Source organism: Patella vulgata, chromosome 2 (assembly GCF_932274485.2).
Source record: "Patella vulgata chromosome 2, xgPatVulg1.2, whole genome shotgun sequence".
Classification (NCBI taxonomy): domain Eukaryota; kingdom Metazoa; phylum Mollusca; class Gastropoda; family Patellidae; genus Patella; species Patella vulgata.
Window position 1 is genome coordinate 37,208,143 of NC_065880.2, and position 25,379 is coordinate 37,233,521.

The 25,379-nt window shown below is 35.2% G+C and overlaps 1 protein-coding gene across 3 annotated transcripts in view; it reads left to right on the forward strand.

Annotated features, from left to right (window-relative positions):
* The window catches only part of LOC126810519 (protein phosphatase 3 catalytic subunit alpha), a 59,031-nt gene that overhangs the window by 3,538 nt on the left and 30,114 nt on the right, over positions 1-25,379 (forward strand). For all 3 annotated transcript variants that reach the window (XM_050535630.2, XM_050535632.2, XM_050535631.2), the window contains exons 2-5: positions 250-450; positions 930-1,054; positions 15,403-15,514; positions 21,250-21,395. In XM_050535630.2, the coding sequence (XP_050391587.1) occupies positions 250-450; positions 930-1,054; positions 15,403-15,514; positions 21,250-21,395 (584 nt within the window). The remainder of the gene's footprint in view (positions 1-249; positions 451-929; positions 1,055-15,402; positions 15,515-21,249; positions 21,396-25,379) is intronic.

Sequence of the window (25,379 nt, forward strand, 5' to 3'; positions counted from 1 at the left end):
CATGGTAATATAACATCAGTGTTAATTTAAATTGACCAATAAGTCGTGTTTGAAATGTCAAAGACTGGGTGATATTGAGTTAGATTTTACTGCCAATTTAGCCCTGATGGAAAATTAGATATTTTCAAAAAAATGCAAAATTAGAAGCGGCTCTAAAAAATTTCAACATTGAGATATCATTTGTAATTGTATTGACATAATTTGTACATTTGACATCATGGTTCACTATTTCAATTCTTTCCATTCCAGGTGTACCCTTTCCCCCTAGTCATAAGCTTACTATGAGTGAAGTATTTGATGCCAAAGGTAAACCAAGGCCAGATGTTTTAAAACAACATTTTATCTTAGAAGGTAGAGTAACAGAAGATGTAGGAATAAGACTGATCAATGAAGGAGCTGCTTTATTACGACAAGAAAAGACAATGATAGAAATAGAAGCACCTGTAACAGGTATATTATGATTTTTTGAAATTAGTCTTTTATAATATTGACAGTTTTGATGAGATGCAAGTCTAGACATTGTTGTAGACTTGATTATAGTGCCGATATGGTGGTTCAGTGTGTACGGTAATTGTTCCAGCAGCCAGGAGGTTCGATCGCAATGTTGGCCGAAAAACTTGCTTCTTTATATTTTCCAACCAGTGATGAAGGAAGGATGATCTGCAAAGAAAAAGATGTCATTGCAAACGAGAAACCCCAAGTCAACCAATACTACATTGTGTCTTACATTTGGTTAAAAAGGATTTCATTTCAATTAGTTAAGAATAGGGCCATCAAAAAGAATTAATATACTTTTATTGCTGCCTGCTGTATGAGTTTCTAGTGGTTTAGACATGTAATATTACTTTGGTGCTTTACGACACAATATCAAGCTTCTAGTTGAGATTGCAGCATATTTGAAATCTTATTTTTTAAAATTTTGTTTTCAGTATGTGGTGATATTCACGGTCAGTTTTATGACTTAATGAAATTATTTGAAGTTGGTGGCCCACCTTCAACAACTCGCTACCTCTTCCTAGGAGACTATGTAGACAGAGGTTACTTTAGCATAGAGGTAAGTTTATTATTCTTTCACATTGAAATGGGGGTCATATCTTCTTGTCGCCCCCATCCCAGGGTCCATGAATCCCATTAATTTGAATGATGATTTTCAATAATTGCTGTCGATAGTCCTTGATCAATTTGCAAAATCTTGTGGAAGCTCTAGAGGCTAAAATTAAATGAATTTGAAATTGGTACACAGTAGGGGTATAAAAAACAATTTGAATCCACTAGCCCAGGGCTATTAGTCTACTGTCGGACGCCCGGCTCTTAATTTTCACTGCTTTCTGTACCTTCTTATCTTTTAAACGGATTTCTTCGATTATGAACAAACTATGTTATTTTGGATATTGTAAACTTACGTGTGTTTGAAATAAATTCGGTTGAAGATACATTCTTGGGTACAAACTGGGTGATTTGATGATATATTTGGACTAAAAACATATTCAAACTAATTAATTTATCATAATTTTGCTTCAAATCCTGAACAAAACATTGCAATTGTCAGGGAATAGCCGACTATAAAAAATCGATCAAAGCGAGGTCGGGGGAGAATTCGTTGCATACACAAAACGATGTTGCCTTTATCGTTAAATATTTATTACAAATATCGAAGCCTAAGGCCGTGTTGAATTGATTCCTTGTTTCTCCTCGCCAGTGCGCTTAGGTCGAGGACCCCGAAAATCGTGGCTTAGGTTTTTAACATCTAAAAAAAAGTTCTATCAAACATCAGAAGTCAATTCTCGTTGTTTATTCCTCGTTACGAACTAAATAAGTAAGTGCAGGGGGGGCGCACTACAAGCAAAACAAAAATCTACAAGATAAACCTGCGGACAAGACAGAAAATAGGCATTGCACCAAATAAACAAATATCAAATCAAGTGAATGGATCCGGTTGATAATACACATGTAGGGGCCCGCATACTATGGAATAAGTTACACTGTATATGATTGGATGAATTCCGCAAAATGGCGCATGTAACAGTCATTTCGGCTAATGAGAAAGCATATTATAAACTGTAAGACAGTCGCTAATATTCAACCGGGAACCTGAATAATCAATTTTTTCATTGGCTAAAATTATAACACGTGTCATTATTATTCAAGTATTACCCAATCATATCTTGTGTAATAAATAATGCACGCCTTACAAAATGGTGAGCTATGCCGGGACATAGGTAAATTCGCGTACCGGTCGGCCTAATTTATTGATATTCAAGGAAATAATAGTGGTCCCGTTCGTTCGTTTCTGGAGTTTAATGAACGAACGAACGGGACCACTATTATTTCCTTGAACATCAATAAATTAACGAACGAACGAGACCACTAATATTTCCTTGAACATCAATAAATTAGGCCGACCGGTACGCGAATTTACTTATCTCGACTCGACTTTGGTGTGTATTCCCAGCACTTTCACGTTCGATGATATTGTCGAAACCATCTATAACTCAACAAACGAATCAAATTTCGTCTAACTGGAATGTTTCCATTGTATTGTAACACAAGAATAAGGAAAATTTATATCAAAATATGGTTATTTCATTTTTTAAAAAGTTAAACAAAGAAGCCACTTGTTACCAAATTTTAGTTTATTAAATTTATTTAATTAAATAAATATTATCTGTGTTTTTATTCTAACCAATAATATAACTAGATAATATATAATATTATTAAAAATGGTACACAACCCTCAGACTATATAGGTATTATGCCAGACCACTTTGTGTTTTGAAACCCACTTTGTGTTGTGTTTACCGCACTACCGCACATGATTGCCAGAGTGGTGGCAGGAGAAACAAGGAATCAATTCAACACAGCCTAATTAAATTCTCGGATTATCCACTGTACGACTCTTTTTCCGTGATTTTTTTCTCGGAAAGTGTTTTACGTCAAGCGCTCAATCGTTATAATCGTCGGACTGTCAATTAGGGAAACTGGTACATTTTTGTCCTGTATGTGCTCCATGAGTGTTTTTCAGGGAATCCATTATTTTTCTAGTAAGATTGGATATTTCTACTTGCCATATATACCAAAATTGTCATACTTTTATTGAAAATAACCACCCAATAAATACTTTTCTGGGAACATAGCTTTAAATACAATCTGTTGCACAATTCAATATCCCAGCGAAAAAAAAAGTACTCTCTTGAAAAATTTGGCATGATTACGTATATTTTCGACCGAGTACAAGACAACACTGCTTTCGTCACACGTTGGGCGAAACCAGTGAGGCTGTTGCGGGGGTGGGTTAACATTGACAGAGAGTTTGATAACCGCAAGTTGCAATGAAAACAAACCGCGATCGGCTCGATTGTTTGAGTTTGGGCAACGAAAAGTATCAACTGAAGGCAATTACATGTACATAAAAGATTTATATTGAAACCATTGATGGCCAGTCTACCAAATTGTATTCACAATGAAAATATCAATGATTGTAAGGATACTTGAAAAAATAAAGTCATATAAACTAAAACTTTCCTACATGTATCTTCTTTTTCTTATGAATAATTTAACAAACAAAATGGGTACAATTTTAAAGCCTGTTAAACGAATGTCATTATTTTTGTGCCGCATTTGTGTTCAAAAGAAAATTCTCCCATCCGACTAATCAAATAATTATAACAAAATATTTTAAAAGAAAATTTATAAACATGGATTTTACTAGAATGTAAAAAGATGGTAACAAAATAAAGGGATACGGGCAGTATGTGTAAATGCCCAAATTCAATACTGAGCTGAGACTGATAGCTTATACACCTTGAATTGTTGTAAATGTACTGCAAACCGTTTCGATGTGGCATGCTGTCACCCCTTTATATGAAATGATCTCTCCCAAAGAGTGACGTTATCGGGCTCAATTTTGGTATTGCCTGATGTCAACGGTTTGTGGTAGTTTAATTTTTCAAGAGAGAACTTTTTATTTGTTGGGATATTTGATTGTGCAAAGGATTCTATTTAACCAGAGTTGATTTTCAAACACACAGGTAAGTTTATAATAACCAAAGTTAATTAGTTTGTTCACAATCAAATTCTGTCTAACTGAACTGTATACTTATTCTCAGAGTCAGATCTCAATTATTTGGGCGTATGTTTTGTTGGCTCCCAACCTATCTTTTTAATTGCATAATAATTAAGGATGTAATAAATGGTTACTCCTTTAATGGATTATGGTGCAGTTGCACTGGTGAACCGGTTCAAAAAATGACTAACCAATATTCGTTTTCATATCATATCTGACCTTCAAACCCAGGAATGGTAGCCACAACAATGTTTTCTTTCATTAAAGACCACATAAATACTTCATGTAGTCTTGTCATTTGTAATAAGTCATGTGCAGGAAGTTAATGCTTTAGATTCCTGCTGCAAGTTTTGTATACTTATAAGCACTCGCTGCCAAGCATGAAGCTATCAAGCATGTGATAGCCTTCACTGATTGAGAAATTAATTGTTTATATTAATTATCACTCCAGCGAGGTAAAAGTTAACGACATACAGGTTACTGGTATCCTACAGCAATTCTGTAATCAAAATGTTTTTGTATTTAAAATTCCAAAGGCAGGCTTTCAAATATATGTCAAGACTAATCTTATGACGTATTAGTGAGGCTTGTTCAAATCAACCTGCTTTCTGAACTGGTGTTTAGTGAAGAAATGAAATGTCAAGAATGAATGAATAGAAGGGTGCAATATCCATACTGCTCCAAGTTATAATTCACAAACTATAAAAGATCAGCAGTGAAAGTGCACTAGTCCAGGACTAACACAGCTAAATACAGGTCACTAGCGTGTAAGTTACGTTTGGTAGTCACGAATCACGATCATCTAGTATCTAATACCTATTACTGCTCAAAGTAAAGTTTTAGCGCCCCCTATATTACGCGGAGTTACACATAATACTGCCAGAATTATGACCCTTGATCACTTTGAAAAATCTTGTGTTCGCTCTAGAGGCTAAAGTTAAAGGAGCTAAGTCGCTAATATTTGGGACCTACAAATTGACGCAAATGGGTTGCAACACGTACAATAATGTAATATGAATGTATATAAATTGATTTACATTCAATCGTTTCTGTTTTTACTGTAATTTCAAATCAGTTAGATTCGGCGACATACGCCAGTATTCTCAATTGAATTTCAATCCTAGCTTCTGGCTATTCCAGTCTACGCCGATAGTATTTATTGGGCATGCTCTCCAGATAAGAATATACATGTAGCATCACCGTTTGACATGACTTGTGGAATATGCCTAGCCTCGTTTTTCGAGTCCCTTATTACAAATAGGGCTGAAACGCATTATGGTACACGATTCGTGTACCAATTGTAAAATGTTTATCTTGTCTTAAATATTGGATATCAGAATGCCATCTTTTCCCGGTAAGATCACAACATCAATGTTGATTTAAACCGACAAATAAATCGTGTTTTCAATGTCGAAGATTTTGGATGATATTGAGTTAGAGACTTAGCTACTTTAATATCCGATTGCATTTAAATTTATACAGTGTTTAAGGTCATGAGACGAAGAAGTCTATTCATTTTCAGTGATTTCCAATAATTACTGCCAGAGTTATGGCCCTTGATCACTTCAAAAAATCTTGTGAATGCTCTAGAGGCTAAAGTTAATATCCGATTGACTTTTAATTTATACAGTGTTTGAGGTCATGAGACGAAGATTTCCGATAATTACTGCCAAAGTTATGGCCCTTGATCACTTTGAGAAATCTTGTGACGCTCAAGAGGCTAAAGTTATCATCTGATTGACTTCAGATTGATACACAGAACAAGTATATTGATTTTCAATGAATTTTTATGACTTGTAAAGCGGCATGCCTATGGTGTCCTGCGTTTGCACGCCTTTAATGTGACAATTTTTTTCAGTTGGTTATATACACGTAAGCTTGCGTAAGGCACTTCAGTAAATAACCTGTCACTCTCAATTATCAAAGACCAATCACATGGCACATTATCCATACATGTAGGTACACACATACGCTCTTAAATTGTTTATGTCTTGACGCACATTGCTCCATATAAACATTGTAATATGAAACTTTTTTATTTCTTCGACATAGAAATGCCAAAGAGTTTTTGAAAGTTGGCGAATCGGCTTTAGCTGAGTGGCTCGAAGATTCGTACAATTCTATCATCTGTATCCATGCGAATTCTGCCAAGTATCATGGTACCAAACTTGCGTACTAAATCGAATACTTCGCCGTTGAGGTGTAGAATTCAGATTTTAAAATATCCGTAATACATTGATTATCAAAACACGAATCACACCTGTGCATGCTCCTGCATTTACATGTACCGCGTGCGGAGGGCAGGTAGCGCCCCCTGTAATTCCTTTCTCACATATCCTGTCTATATTTAGGCTACAAATTATATTTATATATGAAATATTTTTCCAATCTAATTATTTGATTTTGTAAATTTTCTTATGATTCATAGCCTTTATTTATGGAAATTGTTTTAAACTTTTTAAATAATTAATCACACCAGGCAATGAGCCGTGTTGCATTTCCATTCCAGCTACCACTATATTTACTGTGGTGGTGTTACGATAGAACTATTTTAGGTGACCTGGGGGTGCGTTTTAATTTATTTAGATACATGTATAATACTTCATATGCTATAAACTAGTGTCAAGCAGAAGGAAACAAGCGTAGATGGTGTGAAATCCATTGTTATAAAATTGTCTACTTTCAAATTGTGTGAGTAACTGCTGCCTACGACAGAGCGAAATGTAAACAGTGCAAATGGCGGCTTTTCACGGTATTTCCATGCTTAATACTTGCATTTAGAAACGAATAATTAAATGTACGTGACGTGGACGTGAGTATTGTGGTCTTAAGTCAATTTACTGAACATCAAGTAATATCTAGTCCACCTGTCGCAAGCGACAGGTACATGTAGTTTTACTTGCTACCTGTCAGACAAAAAAACGCCTGTCGGCGACAGTAAACAAGCGAACTTTTTGAGCCATGCGTAACGTGGGCAATTCCACGGTAACAGCCGTACATTTTGAACTCGTCATATTTTGAATACTTCCAATATTATCTAACCATGTATAATTAACTGTTTGGGTTTATATAGCATTAAAGAACATATGTTTTAAGTATAATTGACATATGATTTTATTTGTTCATGAACACCTGAAATAAATATTGGCTCCTCAAAGTATAGGTAACGGACATACAGAAATGAACACCATGATTTGCCTTCATGAACATTGCAAAACTCTGTGCATTGTCCTGTGGAATTCAAAAGTTTTAATCCCTATAAGATGTGTACTGTATGATCACTTCTCACATTTGGATCCTTCAGGGGCGTAAAAAAATTTTTGAATCCACTATCCCAGGGCTAGTAGTCTACTGTCAGGCACTAGCCCGGCATTAATATCCACTAGTCCATAGTTTGACATGGTACAAAATTTAATTTTCAATATTTTGGCATATATTTTGTTGCCTGCCAACCTATTGTTTTTAATAAAGATCGTAGACTTGATTGCCTAATAATTAATGATGTATATGCTACACAGTAAACCGGTCACGGTTCGGTTGCACTGGTGAAACGGTTAAAAAAAACTACAATCCGATATTCGTTTTCATATCATATCTGACCTTCAAAACCAGGAATGGTAGCCACAACAATCTTTTCTTTCACTAAAGACCATATAAATACTTCATATAGCACATGTCATTTATAATATATCACGGTAAATTAACGTCCTTTAATTCCCGCTCAAAGATTTGTATATGTTACGTTATTATTAACACTTACTGCAAAGCACAAGATAGCCTGACATGTTAAATAATCAAAATTATCTTGTATTTAAAAATACAAAGGTATGCTTTCAAATATTTATGTCAGAACTAATCTAATATAAAGTATTAGTGAGTCTTTTGTTTTTAAATCAACCTGATTTCAACTGGTTTATACGTGACCTGTCAAAGCGTGGAATATGAGGAATAAATGTGGGATGTTTTACAGCTTATCTATATCGTCACTAGTTTAATTCACAAACCGGTGAAAGGGCACTAGCCCAGGACTAGTACGGCTAAATAGATCACTAGCCCGTAAGTTATTTTTGGTAGCCCCGGGCGTCGGGCTAGTGGATTTTTACAACCCTGGGATCCTTGTAACTCAGTAAATGAGAAATTATTCTGGTAATGGATGTACGAGTGCAAATTGCTAACCCATTACATGAGATATGTAAACTTTCAAGTAATGGGACTGATAGATAATAATATTAATGGAGCTGTTACTTTCCTAAAAACATTACTTCTTGAATAAGATATTTTCGGTCGGCGAAGCTTGTAATTTTGCTTGTTTGGGTGGTGTAGCGTCAGTAGCATGACTATCATCATTTTTCCCCAACTGAGACTCACTGCGAGACGAAGTTACTTTACTAGTAAAGTAAGACGATATAGGTTTGATTCGTCTGCTAGCCATGCTGTCAGCTGTCTCGCAAACTTCCGATAAATACAGCGCATGCGCAATGAGAATTTCCTCGCAAAGGACAATGAGATTGACCCAATTTCAAACCAGGAAAGTAACAAGAGTGACATTTGACTGGGATCATTGCCGATTACGTTATCTTTACGGAGAAAAGTTCAGATAGCTATAGTGTTAATTGGGGACTTCAAGATTTTTGTTCACTCGCCAGAAACCTAGCATTTATAAATATCTGGTGGCCATTGTCAAAATTCACTCAGTCGCATTGTAGAGCCTTGTCAGTTATGGCCCTTGATCACTTTGAAAAATCTTGTGGAAGCTCTAGAGGCTAAAGTTAACATCCAATTGACTTTAACTTAAAAGACACAATGTTTAAGGTAATGAGACGAAGAAGCCTATTGAATTTCACCGATTTCCGATAATTACTGCCAGAGTTGATCAGTTTCAAAAATCTTGTGGCACTCTAGATACTAAAGTTAATACCCTATTTTTAAAGGTGAGGAGGCCTATTGATTTTCACCGATTTCCAATTATTACTGCCAGAGTTATGGCCCTTGATCACTTTGAAAAATCTTGTTGACGCCCTACATGTTAAAAGTTAATATCTGATTGATTTTAAATTTGTACACAGTGTTTAAGGTCACGAGACGAAGAAGTCTATTTCTGATTATTACTGCCATAGTTATGGCCCTTGATCACTTTGATAAATCTTGTGGATGCTTTATGACCATAGATGTCATCTGATTGATTTTATAATTATACACCATGTTTACACATATAATCGTTTCGATTGACTTTCGATTGATACAGAGTTTAAGGTCTTGAAACGAACAAGTATATTGATTTTCAATGTTTTTTGATAATTTCAACAGCTAAAATCTATGATATTGAATGTTTTGTATATTAACGTTAGCATAGGCCAAACAAATTTGTATGATTTTCTGATAATGAGTTGTTACTCTAAAATCAGATTTTAGTGTATTATAAATGTTTTATTACCGACAAAAGTAAAAATATGCGACAACTCTTGTTGGCGGCCCGAACGATTTATCTGCTGTGGGCATATGTTTCGTTGCCTGACAACCTATCTTTTACCAAACTGCTATGCAATACCGATTATCATATTCCCTGTAGATACATTGTACTGTCTGGCATATGCCCGTGTTCATTATCCAGTTGGAGCAGAATAATAGGAAGTTAAACCCGATTTCATTTCATAATACATTGTATCCTGCTTTCATTAACCCAGTCAGTGCAGAACATTTGGGCATTGAACTCTTTCTCTTCATTTATTGATAAATTATTAAAGTAGCCAAGTATCTAACTCAATATTATCCAAAGTCTTTGAGGTTGAAAACACAAATTATTTGTCAGTTTAAATCAACATTGATATTCTGATCTTACTGGGAAAAGATGGGCTTCTGATATCTACAGTACACTTCAGGCGGAAGTTCTAAATTTCCCCGAGGTCCGACCTGGGCGGAAATGAAAAATCGCCAGAGTCAGTCAATCAATCCGCTATGGCCACGCTCAAAATTCCGCTCTAAATTTCCTCCGCGAATTTAAATAAACCGCCGACCTCCGCGATTATTTTAAACCGCCGCCCACCGCAAAATTTTAAAAAGTCGGACTTTCCACGCATGTACAGTAAGCACATCCATAGCTGGTTTGAAATGGGTATATTTATCGTGCGATTCCACGGCAGTGATATCGTAGTCGAATATCGGCTAATACGGCATGTTAATTTAACACGGTTCGACACACAGATTTTACTGGCTTATATTGAAAAGAAACTAATATCAAACAGGCTTTTAAATAATAAAATTATGGCGTACCGATACATTACTTCATCAATATGTTCGACATTTTTAAGACTTGCATCGATCGACTATTTCAAACTCATTCAAATTACGAAAATTTCAAAGTTTACACACATAGATGCTGGTCTTACCGTGGGCGAAAGTTTTGTCCATCGAAATAGCCATTTCCATTCTGACAAATAAGTCACACAATGCATTTTAAATTGATAAATCACAAATCTGTATCTTAAAGTAAAATACAAAACTGAAATAAGTAGACAGTCTTCCAGCTTCTATCCAATACATGACATTTGATTTTGGGGACATAAAATATATACTGAACGTTGGTTGCCGAATCGTCATTTTAATTGAATTACATGTATTGTTAAACTAAATATCGGGGAGAAAATATACCTTACTCGCAAGTTGTGCCAATTCGTTTATTTCTACGAGTATCGTTAAATTCTTGTTCATAATTAAAACTGATAATAAATCAGTATATAAAAATGTTGTTGTTAGTTAGTTGTATTTTACGTGACATCCGCTTCCACTGAGGTGATATCGCAGACAAGTATATATATAAAAAAAAAAAAATCTCCAGCATATTTTAAGACATTCACGTGCAAATCGCTACCTTCTAAATATGTTTATTGTCGTCCATTTTCAGACAATGTTATCAGATGTACATTATAAATGAATTCAGCATTACGGACATTTTAGGAAATGAATGCATTTCATTGGTACACTTTAGTTATTTGTCCAAACGCAATTTGAAAAGAGTATTATGAATATATGAATTACCGGTGAACTAAAACGACTAATATACTCATGATATTGTTCCATTAAATATGTGTTTCTTTCTAATAACCTTGTGACAATATGGACTAAATTACTACGACTATTTTGAATCACGGTGGACCATAATCCGCCGCGAATTTTATGTTTCCACCGACTATAATCCTCCGCGAATTTCATATTTTCGCGGACAATAATCCACCGCGAATTTTATATTTTCGCGGACTTTTTTCCTCCCAGAACCTCTCTAATTCTGCGAAGTGTATATGAGAAAAACGTCGCGTTTTATGAGCGGAAAAAAACGCTCACAAGGACTAATTTCATACTTCCGCTCGAAGTGTACTGTAATATTTACTATAAAATTTTACCATTGGTACACGAATTGTGTACCACAATGCGTTTCAGCACCATTTGTAACAAGGGACTCGAAAAATGATGCTAAACATATTCCACAAGTCATGTCCGACAGTGACACCATGTGATTATCTGGAGAGCATGCACAATAAAAAATTATCATTGTAGACTGGAATAACCAGACGCTAGTGATTGCCATTCGATTGAGACTTAAGGTGTTTTTCGCCGAACATAGCTGATTTGAAATTGAGAGTAAAAACGGAAACGATAGAATGTAAATCAGATTATATACATTAATATTTGTCCCCCGCCTTTCGAAGAAAGCAGGGGACTATTAAAATGGGTTCGTCCGTCTGTCTGTCTGTCTGTCTGTCTGTCCGTCTGTCTGTCCTTCTGTCTGTCCGTCTGTCTGTCCGTCACACTTTTTGGGACACAATAACTCTCTTCCTAATTGAGCTAGAATGTTCAAACTTGGTGTATGTGTTTATTAGGTCAATGCCTTGATGGAGTTCGAAGATGAGCATTTTCCGCTTAGGGTAAGCAGAGATAAGCAATTTGATTGGTTGATGCTTTGGGACACGATAACTCTCTTCCTAATTGGGCTAGAATGTTCAAACTTGGTGTATGTGTTGATTAGGTCAATGCCTTGATGGAGTTCGAAGATGAGCATTTTCAGCTTAGGGTAAGCAGAGATAAGCAATTTGATTGGTTGATGCTTTGGGACACGATAACTTTTAATTGAGCTAGAATGTTCAAACTTGGTGTATGTGTTTATTAGGTCAATGCCTTGATGGAGTTCGAAGATGAGCATTTTCCGCTGAGGGTAAGCAGAGATAAGCAATTTGATTGGTTGATACTTTGGGGCACGATAACTCTCTTCCTAATTGAGCTAGAATGTTCAAACTTGGTGTATGTGTTGATTAGGTCAATGCCTTGATGGAGTTCGAAGATGAGCATTTTCAGCTTAGGGTAAGCAGAGATAAGCAATTTGATTGGTTGATGCTTTGGGACACGATAACTTTAGTTCTAATTAAGTGAGATTGATGAAACTTGGTGTATAGTTTCATTACAGTAATACCTTGACTAAGTTTGATAATGAGCATTTTCTGCTCAGGGTAAGCAGAGCGATACGCAATTTGATTGGTCGAGACTTTGGAAAACAATAACTCTCCTACTTTGATTGTCCCCCGCCTTTCGAAGAAAGCAGGGAACTATTAAAATGGGTTCGTCCGTCTGTCTGTTTGTCTGTCTGTCCGTTCCGCTTATGGTAAGCAGAGATAAACAATTTGATTGGTTGATCTTCGAATTGAGTAAATGTTCATGCTTATTGTCCCCCGCCTTTCGAAGAAAGCAGGGAACTATTAAAATGGGTTCGTCCGTCTGTCTGTTTGTCTGTCCGTTCCGCTTAGGGTAAGCAGAGATAAACAATTTGATTGGTTGATGCTTTGGGACACTATAACTTTAGTTCTAATTAAGTGAGAGTGATGAAACTTGGTGTATAGTTTCATTACAGTAATACCTTGACTAAGATCGATAATGAGCATTTTCTGCTCAGATTAAGCAGAGCGATAAGCAATTTGATTTGCTGAGACTTTGGAACACAATAACTCTCTAATTATTTTCCTATTTCGGCGGGGGACATCAGCCTCACTGTTGGCTTGTACATTATTATATGCATTGTAACCCATTTGTGTCAATTTCTTGGTCCCAAATATTATCGATTTAGCTTCTGTAAAGCTAACAAATTGATTATCAGATTTTGAAATTATAGTTTCATTTTGTAAGTTTTTAAACAGTAACTGAGTAACAGTATCTGGATTAAACAGTGCTTGTTAATGTACATTTAGAAGAAGAAATAGAATCTTTAGACATCGTATGATGCTGCATTGTATCTATAATGATTGGAATATGCTGTAAAATTTTATAAAAGAACAGGCAGTGATAAGCCCCCAAGTGAACTACATGGATGTACTGTGTATTGTTAGATGTTGGTTGAATATTGAATTGATCTTGCTGTTTCTATATTCTGCCGTGAGTTTGATGTAGAATGAATTGCTTAGGAATGGAATGAGTCCAGGCAAAATTTTAGTAGGAAGAATATTGATTGTAATTTTGTAAAGAGATTGAAGATATCGTGGTTGTGGGCAGGAATATGGTTGTAAATCCAGTTATAACTGTACAAGCTAAAATGGAGAACTTATTTATTTCTAAACATACCATGTACATGTATTTATTGGTTCCTGCCTTTTAGTGGACTATTAGTATTATGGGTCTGTCCAGTTCATTTTCTGGAACACAATACCTCTGCTTGTACATACAGGACATGTACGTGTTTATTTTTCGATGCTTTGATTATAATTTTCCCCGGTCTTTGAAAGCTTCCAACTATTGAGGTACATGTAGAATGTTCAAAATTGGTGTAGGTGTCTATTATGTGAATGCCTTCACATAGTTCGTTCATGCTCATTTTCCACTAAGGCTAAGCAGAGATGAGCAATTTGATTTGTTCAGACTTTTGTACACGGTAACTTTGGTTCTAATTGGGTGAGAGCAATGAAACTCTTGAGTATAGATTCATTATATCAATATATTGACTAAGTTCGATGATGAGAATTTTGGGAGAATACCAACCCAAACTCTTTTTAAAAGACTGAACTTGGATCCAATTTACCTTTTACCCCCTCTTAAAAGGGTTAGGGTTGATATTCCCCAAAATAATCATGCGGCCATTGTGGACTCAATTTCATTCCAATTTACCATTGGAAATAACCTCCCCAACCAGCCTACAATTAGTATTAACCCAGGTCGCCTAGGAACAGTTAAATAGAGATTTTTCTGATCACGGACCTTCTTGACACATAATGAACACTAGATAGTTGGCATTATTTGTACGTCTGCCTTATCAAAAGTTTGATAACAAAATCAATGATTCCTTTCACAAATCAAAGCAATGGTAATACCGTAATGAAAATACCCATTTACTCATATCAGACCGTAACTTCCTGAATTATGGCCCCTGATTGTACGAAAAATCACGTTTTTAGCTTGTGGACTATATAGAGGTCATAATTTTTATCAGATTTTGTTGAAACTTGAAATGTAAGTTTATAACCCAAAGATCTCGGTTCCTTTCGATATTCGCGCATATCGGACCGTAACTTCCTGAATTATGGCTCCTGATTGTACGAAAAATCACGTTTTTAGCTTGTGGACCCTATAGAGGTCATAATTTTTATCCGATTTAAAAAAACGTATTATTATATCGCCGTTACATCCTAAGGACGGCTGAGTTCGAATTTCGTGAAAATCAGCCCAAAATTGACAGACAAAATGGCCGCCGTTCTCAAATAGTGTAAAAATATGCAAATATGGTATATCAAGGTTGTGGGCGTATCCTGCCTGGCAGCCGCTGGTCAAATATTTCTGATAATTACTGCCAGAATTATTGCCTTTGATTACTTTGAAAGATCTTGTGGACACGATAGCGGCTAAAGTTAATATCCGATTGACTTTATACTAAATGTTAGTATAGAGAAGAACTACATGTATGTAGAAGCCAAATGTGTTGTTACTCGTCAGATTTTAGTGTGTTTGTAAATGTTTTCATTTCTCAAAAAAGAAAAAAAATATGCGAGGCTCTTTGACTTCCCGGACATCTTGGCTCAGATGACTTGGCTGTTGTGGGCATATGTTATGTTGCCTAGCAACCTATCTTTGTCATCTGTTTTTGGCACTTATCTATATTTTAGACAAAGTCTGACCCTTCTTACTCTTTCTTAGTAGAATTTCAAGTTTGCAGGGATTGTTCATTGGGTTTCAATAGAACGAAGAAAGTCACCCCTGTTGAAATTCATGAAATCTTATGAATATGATGCTGAAGTACCATTTAGTGATGATCACTGTGACATTGAACTGTGAATAAACAGCAATATATCTTTTTTTCTCTTTTTTTCCAGTGTGTATTATATTTATGGGCTTTGAAAATACTGTATCCCAACACATTTTTTCTTTTACGAGGAAACCACGAATGTAGACATCTAACAGAATATTTCACATTTAAACAAGAATGTAAGTATATTTTTGGGGGACTGTGCCGGTTTGATAACCTTGCCTTGAGCAAGATATTTTTTTACAAGAGCTTGTTAAGTTAAAATCAGAGCCATTGATTTACTCCCTAGACTAACAATTATCAACATTCATAGCTCCTATTCTGAAGTTTCACCAATGATCAGATGTCATGATTAGGCACAAGCTGACAGCCGTGATTTTGAAGAGGCATTTATTGGATTTCTACAATTCAAAAAATGTACATGTCCTTTTAATATTAACTAATTAATGCAATTATTCTAATAGTGTTATATTCTTGAAAAAATTTAATACCGGTAAATGAAATCAACTTAATCTTAGTTGTTGAATCTTATTACGGTATTTATTTTTATACGTTGAATTTCAGCATTCTACGACATTTGGTTCCCCTGTCATTCCAACAGCAAAATTTCTTGTTATTTCGCTAGAGTTTTGACTGTTTTTTGTACGCCCACATTTTCGTGGGGATGCATTATGCCGTCGCCCCTGTACGATTATTTTTATGGTAGGACCATAAACATCCGTCTGTCCACAATTTGTTTGTGGATACTCTACAGGTCACAATTTTTATCTGATTTTGCCAAAACTTGAAATATAGGTTTATCTCCCAAAGATCTCCATCCTTTTGATATTGGCATGTATCGGACCATAACTTCATGAATTATGCATATTTATGTCCCAAAGATCTTGGTTCCTTTTGCTGTTTGTGCATATCAGACCATGACTTCCTGATCGTATGAAAAATCATGCTTTTTATACGCCCACATGGAAATGTGGTCCTATATTGCCGTCGCCCCTGTCCATTGGTCCGTCCGTCTGTCCATCATCCACAATTTCTTGTGAACACTCTACAGACTACATTTATCATCTGATTGTTTTGAGATTGATATATGTCGTTTGCATTAGTGAGATGAAGCCCATTTAATTTCAAGAACTTGCGTTAATTTCTTCTGGAGTTATGGCCCTTGTTTCACTTTGTTGCACCTTGTGACAAAAGTTATCAACCGATCTGTATGAAATTTATATGCATCATTCAAATTAGTAAAACAAAGAATCCTTTTGAATTTCAGCAATTTCCGTTAATTACATCTAGAGTTATGGTCCTTGTTTCACTTTGTTGCACCTTGTGAATGCTCTAACATCAAAAGTTATCTGCCGATCTGTATGAAATATACATGCGTCATTTAAATTAGTAAAGAGAAGAATCCTATTAAATTTCCGCAATTTCCGTTTATTACTTCTAGAGTTATTCAAATTGCCCTTGTTTAACTTTGTTCAGCCTTGTTAATGCTCGATTGATGAAAGTTATCGTCCGATATGTATGAAATTTATATGCATCATTTAAATTTGTGTAACAAAAAAGCCTGTCAATTTCAACAATTTCTGTAGATTACTTCCAGAGTTGAGACCCTTGTTTCAATTTGTAGAACCCTGTGAACCTTCTAACGGCAAAAATTATAATCTGATCTGTATGGACTGTCTTGTAATGGCCCTCAATTACCTACAAATTAGTACAAAGGAATAAATATGCGACAACCCTTGTCGACCGCTTGGACGATTTAGCCACTGTGGGTGTATGTTTCGTTGCCTGGCAACCTATCTTTTAGTTAAGTGGATCTAAGTAAATCACACCTTGATAGATGTTCTGTAGCTTGGTGTTATAATAACACTAAGTCATAGAACAGTTGCCCACTATTTTATTGATTTTAACTTGACAAAAGCAGAAATATTTTAAAAAGAGTTTAAAAACAAATTGACACAAAATGTTTGTTGGAAATATAACAGTAAAGATCTGTTTGTTCCCAAAGACTGGTGTTGTAGTAATAGCCATTGCAAAATGGAATCAGAGAAGTGTTTCAGTATGTGTGAAATGTTAACTATTGCTGTTATCCAGCCAAATAATAATTATATCAAAACTGTAGAAGTCAAAGCATCAACAATTTTAACTAAAATGGGAGAGAAAGTCTATGTCAATTTCCAAGATCGCTGATTAGGATGCCTAGTTGCACGAGCGGGTGGGCTACTGTATGATACAGGCATAGAGAACATCAACCCTATAAAATATCAGAATGAAGCCTAGTTATTACTAATATAAGTTTTGATATGATCCTGTGAGTGTTCAACACTATCTAGACCGGTCTTCTACATATGTGTGTGTGTGTTGTTTTTATTTAAAGATCGTGACAAATTGGCATTTTCTCAGAACACATATTTTGCACCTTACGAAACCAATAAAATAAAAACTATTATACCTAGAACAATGAAATATGGCATGTTTTTAGCCATATTCTCACTAGATAAGAGAACATGAAAGAAAAACAGAAAAAGTCCATGCATTACCATGATTTTATTAAGTATAGAACGAATAAAAACAAGTACATGTATGGACTATTTCTGTTGTTCTTGTGTTCTCTTATCTAATGACATTCAATTACTTTTTTGAATTGTCAGATATTCTCTTACAATCTTCCAACAATTATTAGTGAGCAGAAATTAGCCTGTTTAGGCCTATCTGTTATCACTCGTCACTTCTGTCAGTTATATAGAGGGATAACTCATGTTTTTCTTTTGCGTTCGTCACTTCCGATTGTTAAAACCTTCATTACGCACCTATCGTAGCAATGATCTCAGTGTTACAATTATATTTGGAACGTGTTTAACCAGTTCTATCACATGTGATAATGACTGACACCAATATTGTCCTTTAAGGTCATGAGAAGAAGCCTATCAATTTTCAATGATTATGGCAATTGATATTAAATGTTTTGTATGCTAAATGTTGGAATAGGGTAGAACTAGAAGCCAAATGGGTTGTTACTCGTAATCAGATTTTAGTGTGTTGTAAAAGTTCTAACAAAAGAAAACAAAATAATCAACAACCCTTGTTGACTCCCTGGATGATTTTTCTTTGATTCTTATCTCCCCAATTTGGGGGTTGTATAAAAAGTACCAAGTTAAAAGACAAAGGCTTTCGAAAGCACTAGACTATTAAAATGAATGCGTCTGTCTGTTCGTCCAACTGTCACACTTTTTGGGACACAATAACTCTTTCCAATTGAGCTAGAATGTTCAAACTTGGTGTAGGTGTTTATTAGGTCAATGCCTTGATGGAGTTCGAAGATGAGCATTTTCTGCTTAGGGTAAGCAGAGATAAGCAATTTGATTGGTTGATGCTTTGGGACACGATAACTTTAGTTCTAATTGAGTGATGAAATTTGATATATAGTTTTATTACAACAATACTTTGACTAAGTTCGGTAATGAACATTTTCTGCTCAGGGTAAGCAGAGTTATAAGCAATTTGATTGGTCGAGACTTTGGAACACAATAACTCTCATTCTATTTGAGCTAGAATGTTCACACTTGAAGTAGGTGTTTATTAGGTGAATGCCTTGATGGAGTTCAGAGTTAGAAGATGAGATTTTTCTGCTTAGGGTAAGCAGATATAAGCAATTTGATTGGTTGATGCTTTGGGACATGATAACTTTAGTTCTAATTGAGTGATGAAATTTGATATATAGTTTTATTACAACAAAACCTTGACTAAGTTTGATAATGAGCATTTCCTGCTCAGGGTAAGCAGAGCTATAAGCAATTCGATTGGTCGAGACTTCGGAACACAATAACTCTCATTCTAATTGAGCTAGAATGTTCACACGTGACGTAGGTGTTTATTAGCTGAATGCCTTGATGGAGTTCATAGTTAGAAGATAAGAATTTTCTGCTTAGGGTAAGCAGATATAAGCAATTTGATTGGTTGATGCTTTGGGACACAATAACTTTAGTTCTAATTAAGTGAGAGTGAGGACACTTGATGTATAGTTTTATCACATCAATCACATCAATACCTTGACTAAGTTCGATAATAAGCATTTTCTGCTTAGGGTAAGCAGAGCCAAAAGCAATTTGATTGGTCAAGACTTGGGAACACAATAACTCTGCTTCTAGTTGAGGTTGAATGTTCAAACTTGGTGTAGGCTTTCATTAGGTGAATGCCTTGATGGAGTTCGATGATAAACATTTTCTGCTTACGGTAAGCAGAGATAAGCTATCTGATTGGTTGATGCTTTAGGGCCAATGACTTTGGTTTTAATTAAGTGAGACTCTGAATATTGATTCATTATATCATTACCTTGACTAAGTTTGATGATGAGAATTCTCTGCTTCGGCTAAGGATCGATAAGCAGTTTGATTGGTCAAGACTTTGGATGATAACTCTGCTTTTAATTTAGGTAGAATGTATAAAGTTGATGTTGATGTTCATTAGGTGAATGTCTTGACCGAGTTCAATGATTAACATTTCGAGCTAAAGCTAAACAGAGCTAAGCAATTTTATTGTTTGATGCTTTGGGACCAGATAACTTTGATTCTATCTGATAGAGAGTGATGAAACTTGGTGTATAGTTGATAATCGGTGCGATTAAACATACATTATGCAAGAGCTAAATCTGCCTATTTCAGGTCTTTCTTTTTAGCCCTGAAATGTTATCTAAATTATTAATTAGACATTAATTAACCTATCCAGGTCATAATCAACTCTAGATGGCAGCGCTAGCCTGCGATCTTTAGTGGATTGTAAGCCGATTTACTGCATAACTTTCCTTCTCGATTAGACGATTAAATGGATAATCGAGACTATGCTGTTTATCGTACTGACTTTAGTAATGATGACCGAGGCTTACTGGAATTTCAGTCGCCCAGTTCTCGGGTTCATAGTGGATCAATTTGAATGAAATTTTCACCAAATTGCCTTTACATTATCTAGTTTTTTATACGCCCACATTGAAATGTGGTCGTATATTGTCGTCGCCCCCGTCCGGCGTCCACAATTGCTTGTGGACACTCTAGAGGCTAAAGTTAATATCCGATTGACTTTAAATTTATATACAGTGTTTAAGTCCATGAGACGAAGAAGCCTATTGATTTTCAGCGATTTCCGATAATTACTGCCAGAGTTATGGCCCTTGATCACTTCAAAAAATCTTGTGGACGCTCTAGAGGCCAAAGTTAATATCCGATTGACTTTAAATTTATGCACAGTGTTTAAGGTCATGAGACGAAGAAGCCTATTGATTTTCGGCGATTTCCGATAATTACAGCCAGAGTTATGGCCCTTGATCACTTCAAAAAATCTTGTGGACGCTCTAGAGGCCAAAGTTAATATCCGATTGACTTCAGATTGATACACAGAGTTTAAGATCTTGAGACGAACAAGTATATTGATTTTCAATGAATTTTTATGACTTGGAACAGCTAAATCCATGATACAGTATTAAAAGTTTTGTATACAAAACATTAGCATTGGGCAGAACTTTATAAACACCAAAGAAATTCTAATGGTTTTCTGAGTTGTTGCTCTTAATCAGATTTTAGTGTATTATAAATGTTTCATTGCCGAAAAAAGTAAAAATATGCGACATCTCTTGTTGACTGCTCGGACGATTTAGCTGCTGTGGGCGTATGTTTCGTTGCCTGGCAACCTATCTTAACTGTTATAGTGAGAACTGCCAACTCGTTACCGAATCTCCCATAATGTATCTTTAATTAATATGTGTCATCTATTTATTTTGGGATTTTGGCGGGGGACATCAGCCTCACTGTTGGCTCGTTATCTTGTGTTATAAGCTCAGGTATATAAGTTTATTTTGCTGATATACAATTTGAATTGACTTCATTGTGTTATTCATATCATTAGAAATATGATTTATTATTTATAGGTAAAATAAAATACACAGAAAGAGTATATGATGCGTGTATGGAAGCCTTCGATTGTCTGCCATTAGCAGCTTTAATGAATCAACAGTTTATCTGTGTTCATGGTGGATTATCACCAGAAATACACACATTAGAAGATATTAGAAAGGTAAACTTTTAGAAATGAAATGTTCACAATTGTTTTAACTTTTTGATCTTGGTGATGCATTTTAAATTGTCATTCACATAATATGTGGAGATACTTGATTAACTATAGTATTATTGTCACCCGTCTTTCGAACAAAGCAGGGGACTATTAAAATGGATTCGTCTGTCTATCCGACCCTCACACTTTTTAGGACACAATAACTCTTCTAATTCTTCTTATTGAACTAGAATGATCAAACTTGGTGTAGGTGTTTATTAGGTCGATGCCTTGATGGAGTACGAAGATGGGAATTTTCTGCTAAGCAGAGATAAGCAATTTGATTGGTTGATGCTTTGAGACACAATAACTTTAGTTCTAACTAATAGTATTGAAACTACTATTCGGATATCCTTTAACGGATACAAAATGACGATTACCGAATCATTTTACTATCCGTTACAATTTTCTGAAATTCTGTTATGTTCTATATATAGTCATTTTTACATATGATCACGTAGCCGTAGGCAGCTCTGTGTACTTTTTAAACATATCAACATTGTGTCATTTTATTAAGCAATACTAACTAATAAAGAATGTATTTTAAACTATTTACATTTTTGTATTTTCCATTAAATCCACTTGACACCAATTTTGTCTTGTGCGGTTGGTTCATCCACATGCAGTCAAATCTCGATCCCGACACAGCGAACAAACTTATTTTTCTTTGACAAGCGTTAAATAATAAAAAAAAAATAAAGTAGGCTAACTATTGTGATCACGTATATCAAAAGTGGTGAATATTAGAAAAGTATTTTATTATTTTTTTATCTTTTCTCGTTACCTCTTGCTGACTGTTGAATTTAATATTTGTTTATACATGTATTGGAACGAACCCTTGACATGAGTGACGTGTAATAACAAAATTGGGTAAAAATTATACTATCCATGGGTAGATCCTGGACATTAAAATGGGTTCATCCGCCTGTCCATCCGTCTGTCTGTCTGTCCGTCACACTTTTTGGGACACAATAATTTCTTTCTAATTGAGCTAGAATGTTCAAACTTGGTGCAAGTGTGTATTAGGTCAATATGTCTGTCTGTTCGTCCAACCGTCACACTTTTTGGGACACAATAACTCTTTCCAATTGAGCTAGAATGTTCAAACTTGGTGTAGGTGTTTATTAGGTTAATGCCTTGATGGAGTTCGAAGATGAGCATTTTCTGCTTAGGGTAAGCAGAGATAAGCAATTTGATTGGTTGATGTTTGGGACACAATAACTTTAGTTCTAATTAAGTGAGAGTGATGAAACCTTGACTAAGTTCGATAATGAGCATTTTCTGCTCAGGGTAAGCAAAGCGATAAACAATTTGATTGGCCGAGACTTTGCAACACAATAACTCTCCTTCTAATTAAGCTAGAATGTTCAAACTTGGTGTAGGTGTTTATTAGGTGAATGCCTTGATGGAGTTCGAAGATGAGTATTTTCTGCTTAGGGTAAGCAGAGATAAGCAATTTGATTGGTTGATGCTTTGGGACATAACTTAAGTTCTGACTAGAACTGCGAAGCAGTAATGAAGGGTTTCACTGGTGCCACGTTACCACAACTTATGTCACTTTCGGTGCCACGTTACCCTTAAACTCATATCACTTCCAGTACCATGGAACCGCTAAACAGATTTCCACATAAACATTGCAGACATGTTATAAAATGGACGCAGAATCAATCAAACCCAGCAATATCAATTCCATTCATACATTTGTTACCATGTGTAACTGCTTTTTTAATCAAATGATGTCACTTTTGTGAAAGTCCATTAATAATTGACTATTTTACAGGCAAAACAACAAAAACAGTGACTTATGCAAAATTGCCCATTTCTAGTTAACGCCGTATATTACAAACTAATTTTAACATACATTTTCTTCGTATGGATTATAGCTAAAAGTTAATAAAAGTTATGTAGAAATATTCTTAAAATCGAATTCGCTCGAAAATGAAATCGAAATTAAAAAAACTGAGCTCACAATTTTTTGCGCTTTTAAAGATCACACTCTTTTAGTTACATGTACATCAGTTTTAAAAAAAAAATTTCTTTCAAAAAGTGGAACCAAACTGTCAAAATTGTAGTTTTTGGTAAAATTATGCCACTTCCTGGGCCGACAGATAACACTATCGGTAACAAAAAAAATGACAATTGAGACAACGGAGCATATGAACTTTGTTTTATACAAATCGAACAATAAATAATTAATCTAAGACTGAAAAACTGAATTAGCCAACGGTGACCAAGGAAAATTACTGAGAAAAAAATTTCACATTTTCGCTCAAGTCAGATGACTCTTTAATTTTGTCTAAAACACATCTAAAAAATATTCATAAATAAAAAAGTTTTTTGTAAAAAATTTAATTTTTTAAATTTGGCGCCTAATATCTGCGAAGATTTGCAGAAAATCAAAAGTAGCGTAGCTATGTAGCTATGTGCCCTGTCTCCGGCTATGCCAAAATGTATCAAAAGTAAAAATCCAACGATTATTGTTAAAATTACTGCAATATTTTTAAAAATGATAACTTCAGTGATTTCGGACATTTCACATTGTTGCAGAAAGATCAAAATAGCTTTATCCTGTAAGTCACACCCACTTTCCCAGTAAATCCGAAGAAATCGAAACGATGCGACAAGCAGTTGCTGAGATTAAATCAAAATGGAATTTGAATAATAATAAGAATAACTAGGTCTGCTAAGCAGATATTAAAGCTTTCATATTCACAATCACTTCCTGTCACATGTCATATGGGTCATATAAAGAATCTGAACAAGATAAAGAAAAACCCATTAAAATCGGTGAAAAACCTGCGAAGTTAATGCAATTTTTCACTTGTAAACAACTTTATCGGCACGAAAAACGTCAAAGGCAAAATTCGAAATTGTGACATTTTCAAATACCATAAATTCAACCCTGATCCCGGCTATCCAGAAATGTGTTCATTTTGGAAATAGGAGGCATATTCTCCAAACTACGGCCTATTGTTTTCATCTTCATGTCCGTTATCGTCAATTTTCACTTTTTCTAATATTCACTTCCAAATGGTGACCATCTGTTGACAGATATCAAAATTCTGATCCAATAGATTTTTAGGCATTCCTTCAAGGATTCAGAAAATGTAACTCTCATATTTGTAAGTAAAATACTGCAAAAGCCTTATGGATTTTTCACGTTTCAAGATGGTTGCACTTCCGATTCAATTGTGTACACATTAGTCCTTTCTTAGCTAGTAGTACAGAAAAAAAATTTCAAGGCACTCTGACCTATATTTCGTCGATTTTTTTTAAAACTTTGATCTTTAATTTCATCAAGGGGAGATAATTTAGAAAAATTCTAATGACATCTTTTAAGTCGCGTCTGTAAGATCTACTTACATACTAAATTTCATGAAAATTGGGCAACTATTAAAGAAGTTGTCAAATTGGTCTCAACTTCCGGTTCGAAATCACAGCGGCGAAATTGCAGATATGAAGTAAATGTTTCAAGGTACACTGCGGCGCCTCCAGCATTCACGGTGCTTCGCAGTGTGAAACCCTAATTGAGAGTGGGGACACTTGGTGTATAGTTTTATCACATCAATACCTTGACTAAGTTCGATAATAAGCATTTTCTGCTTATGGTAAACAGAGCGATAAACAGTTTGATTGGTCGAGACTTTGGAACACAATAACTCTACTTCTAGTTGAGGTAGAATGTTTAAACTTGGTGTAGGCGTTCATTCGGTGAATGCCTTGATGGAGTTCGATGATAAACTTTGTCTGTTTATGGTCAGCAGAGATAAGCAAACTGATTGGTTGATGCTTTAGGGCCAATAACTTTGGTTTATATAAAATGAGAGTGATGAAACTCTGAGTATAGATTGATTAAATTTGAGAATTTTCTGCTTAGGCTAAGGATCGATAAGCAATTTGATTGGTCAAGACTTTGGAACATAACAACTCTGCTTTTAATTGAGGTAG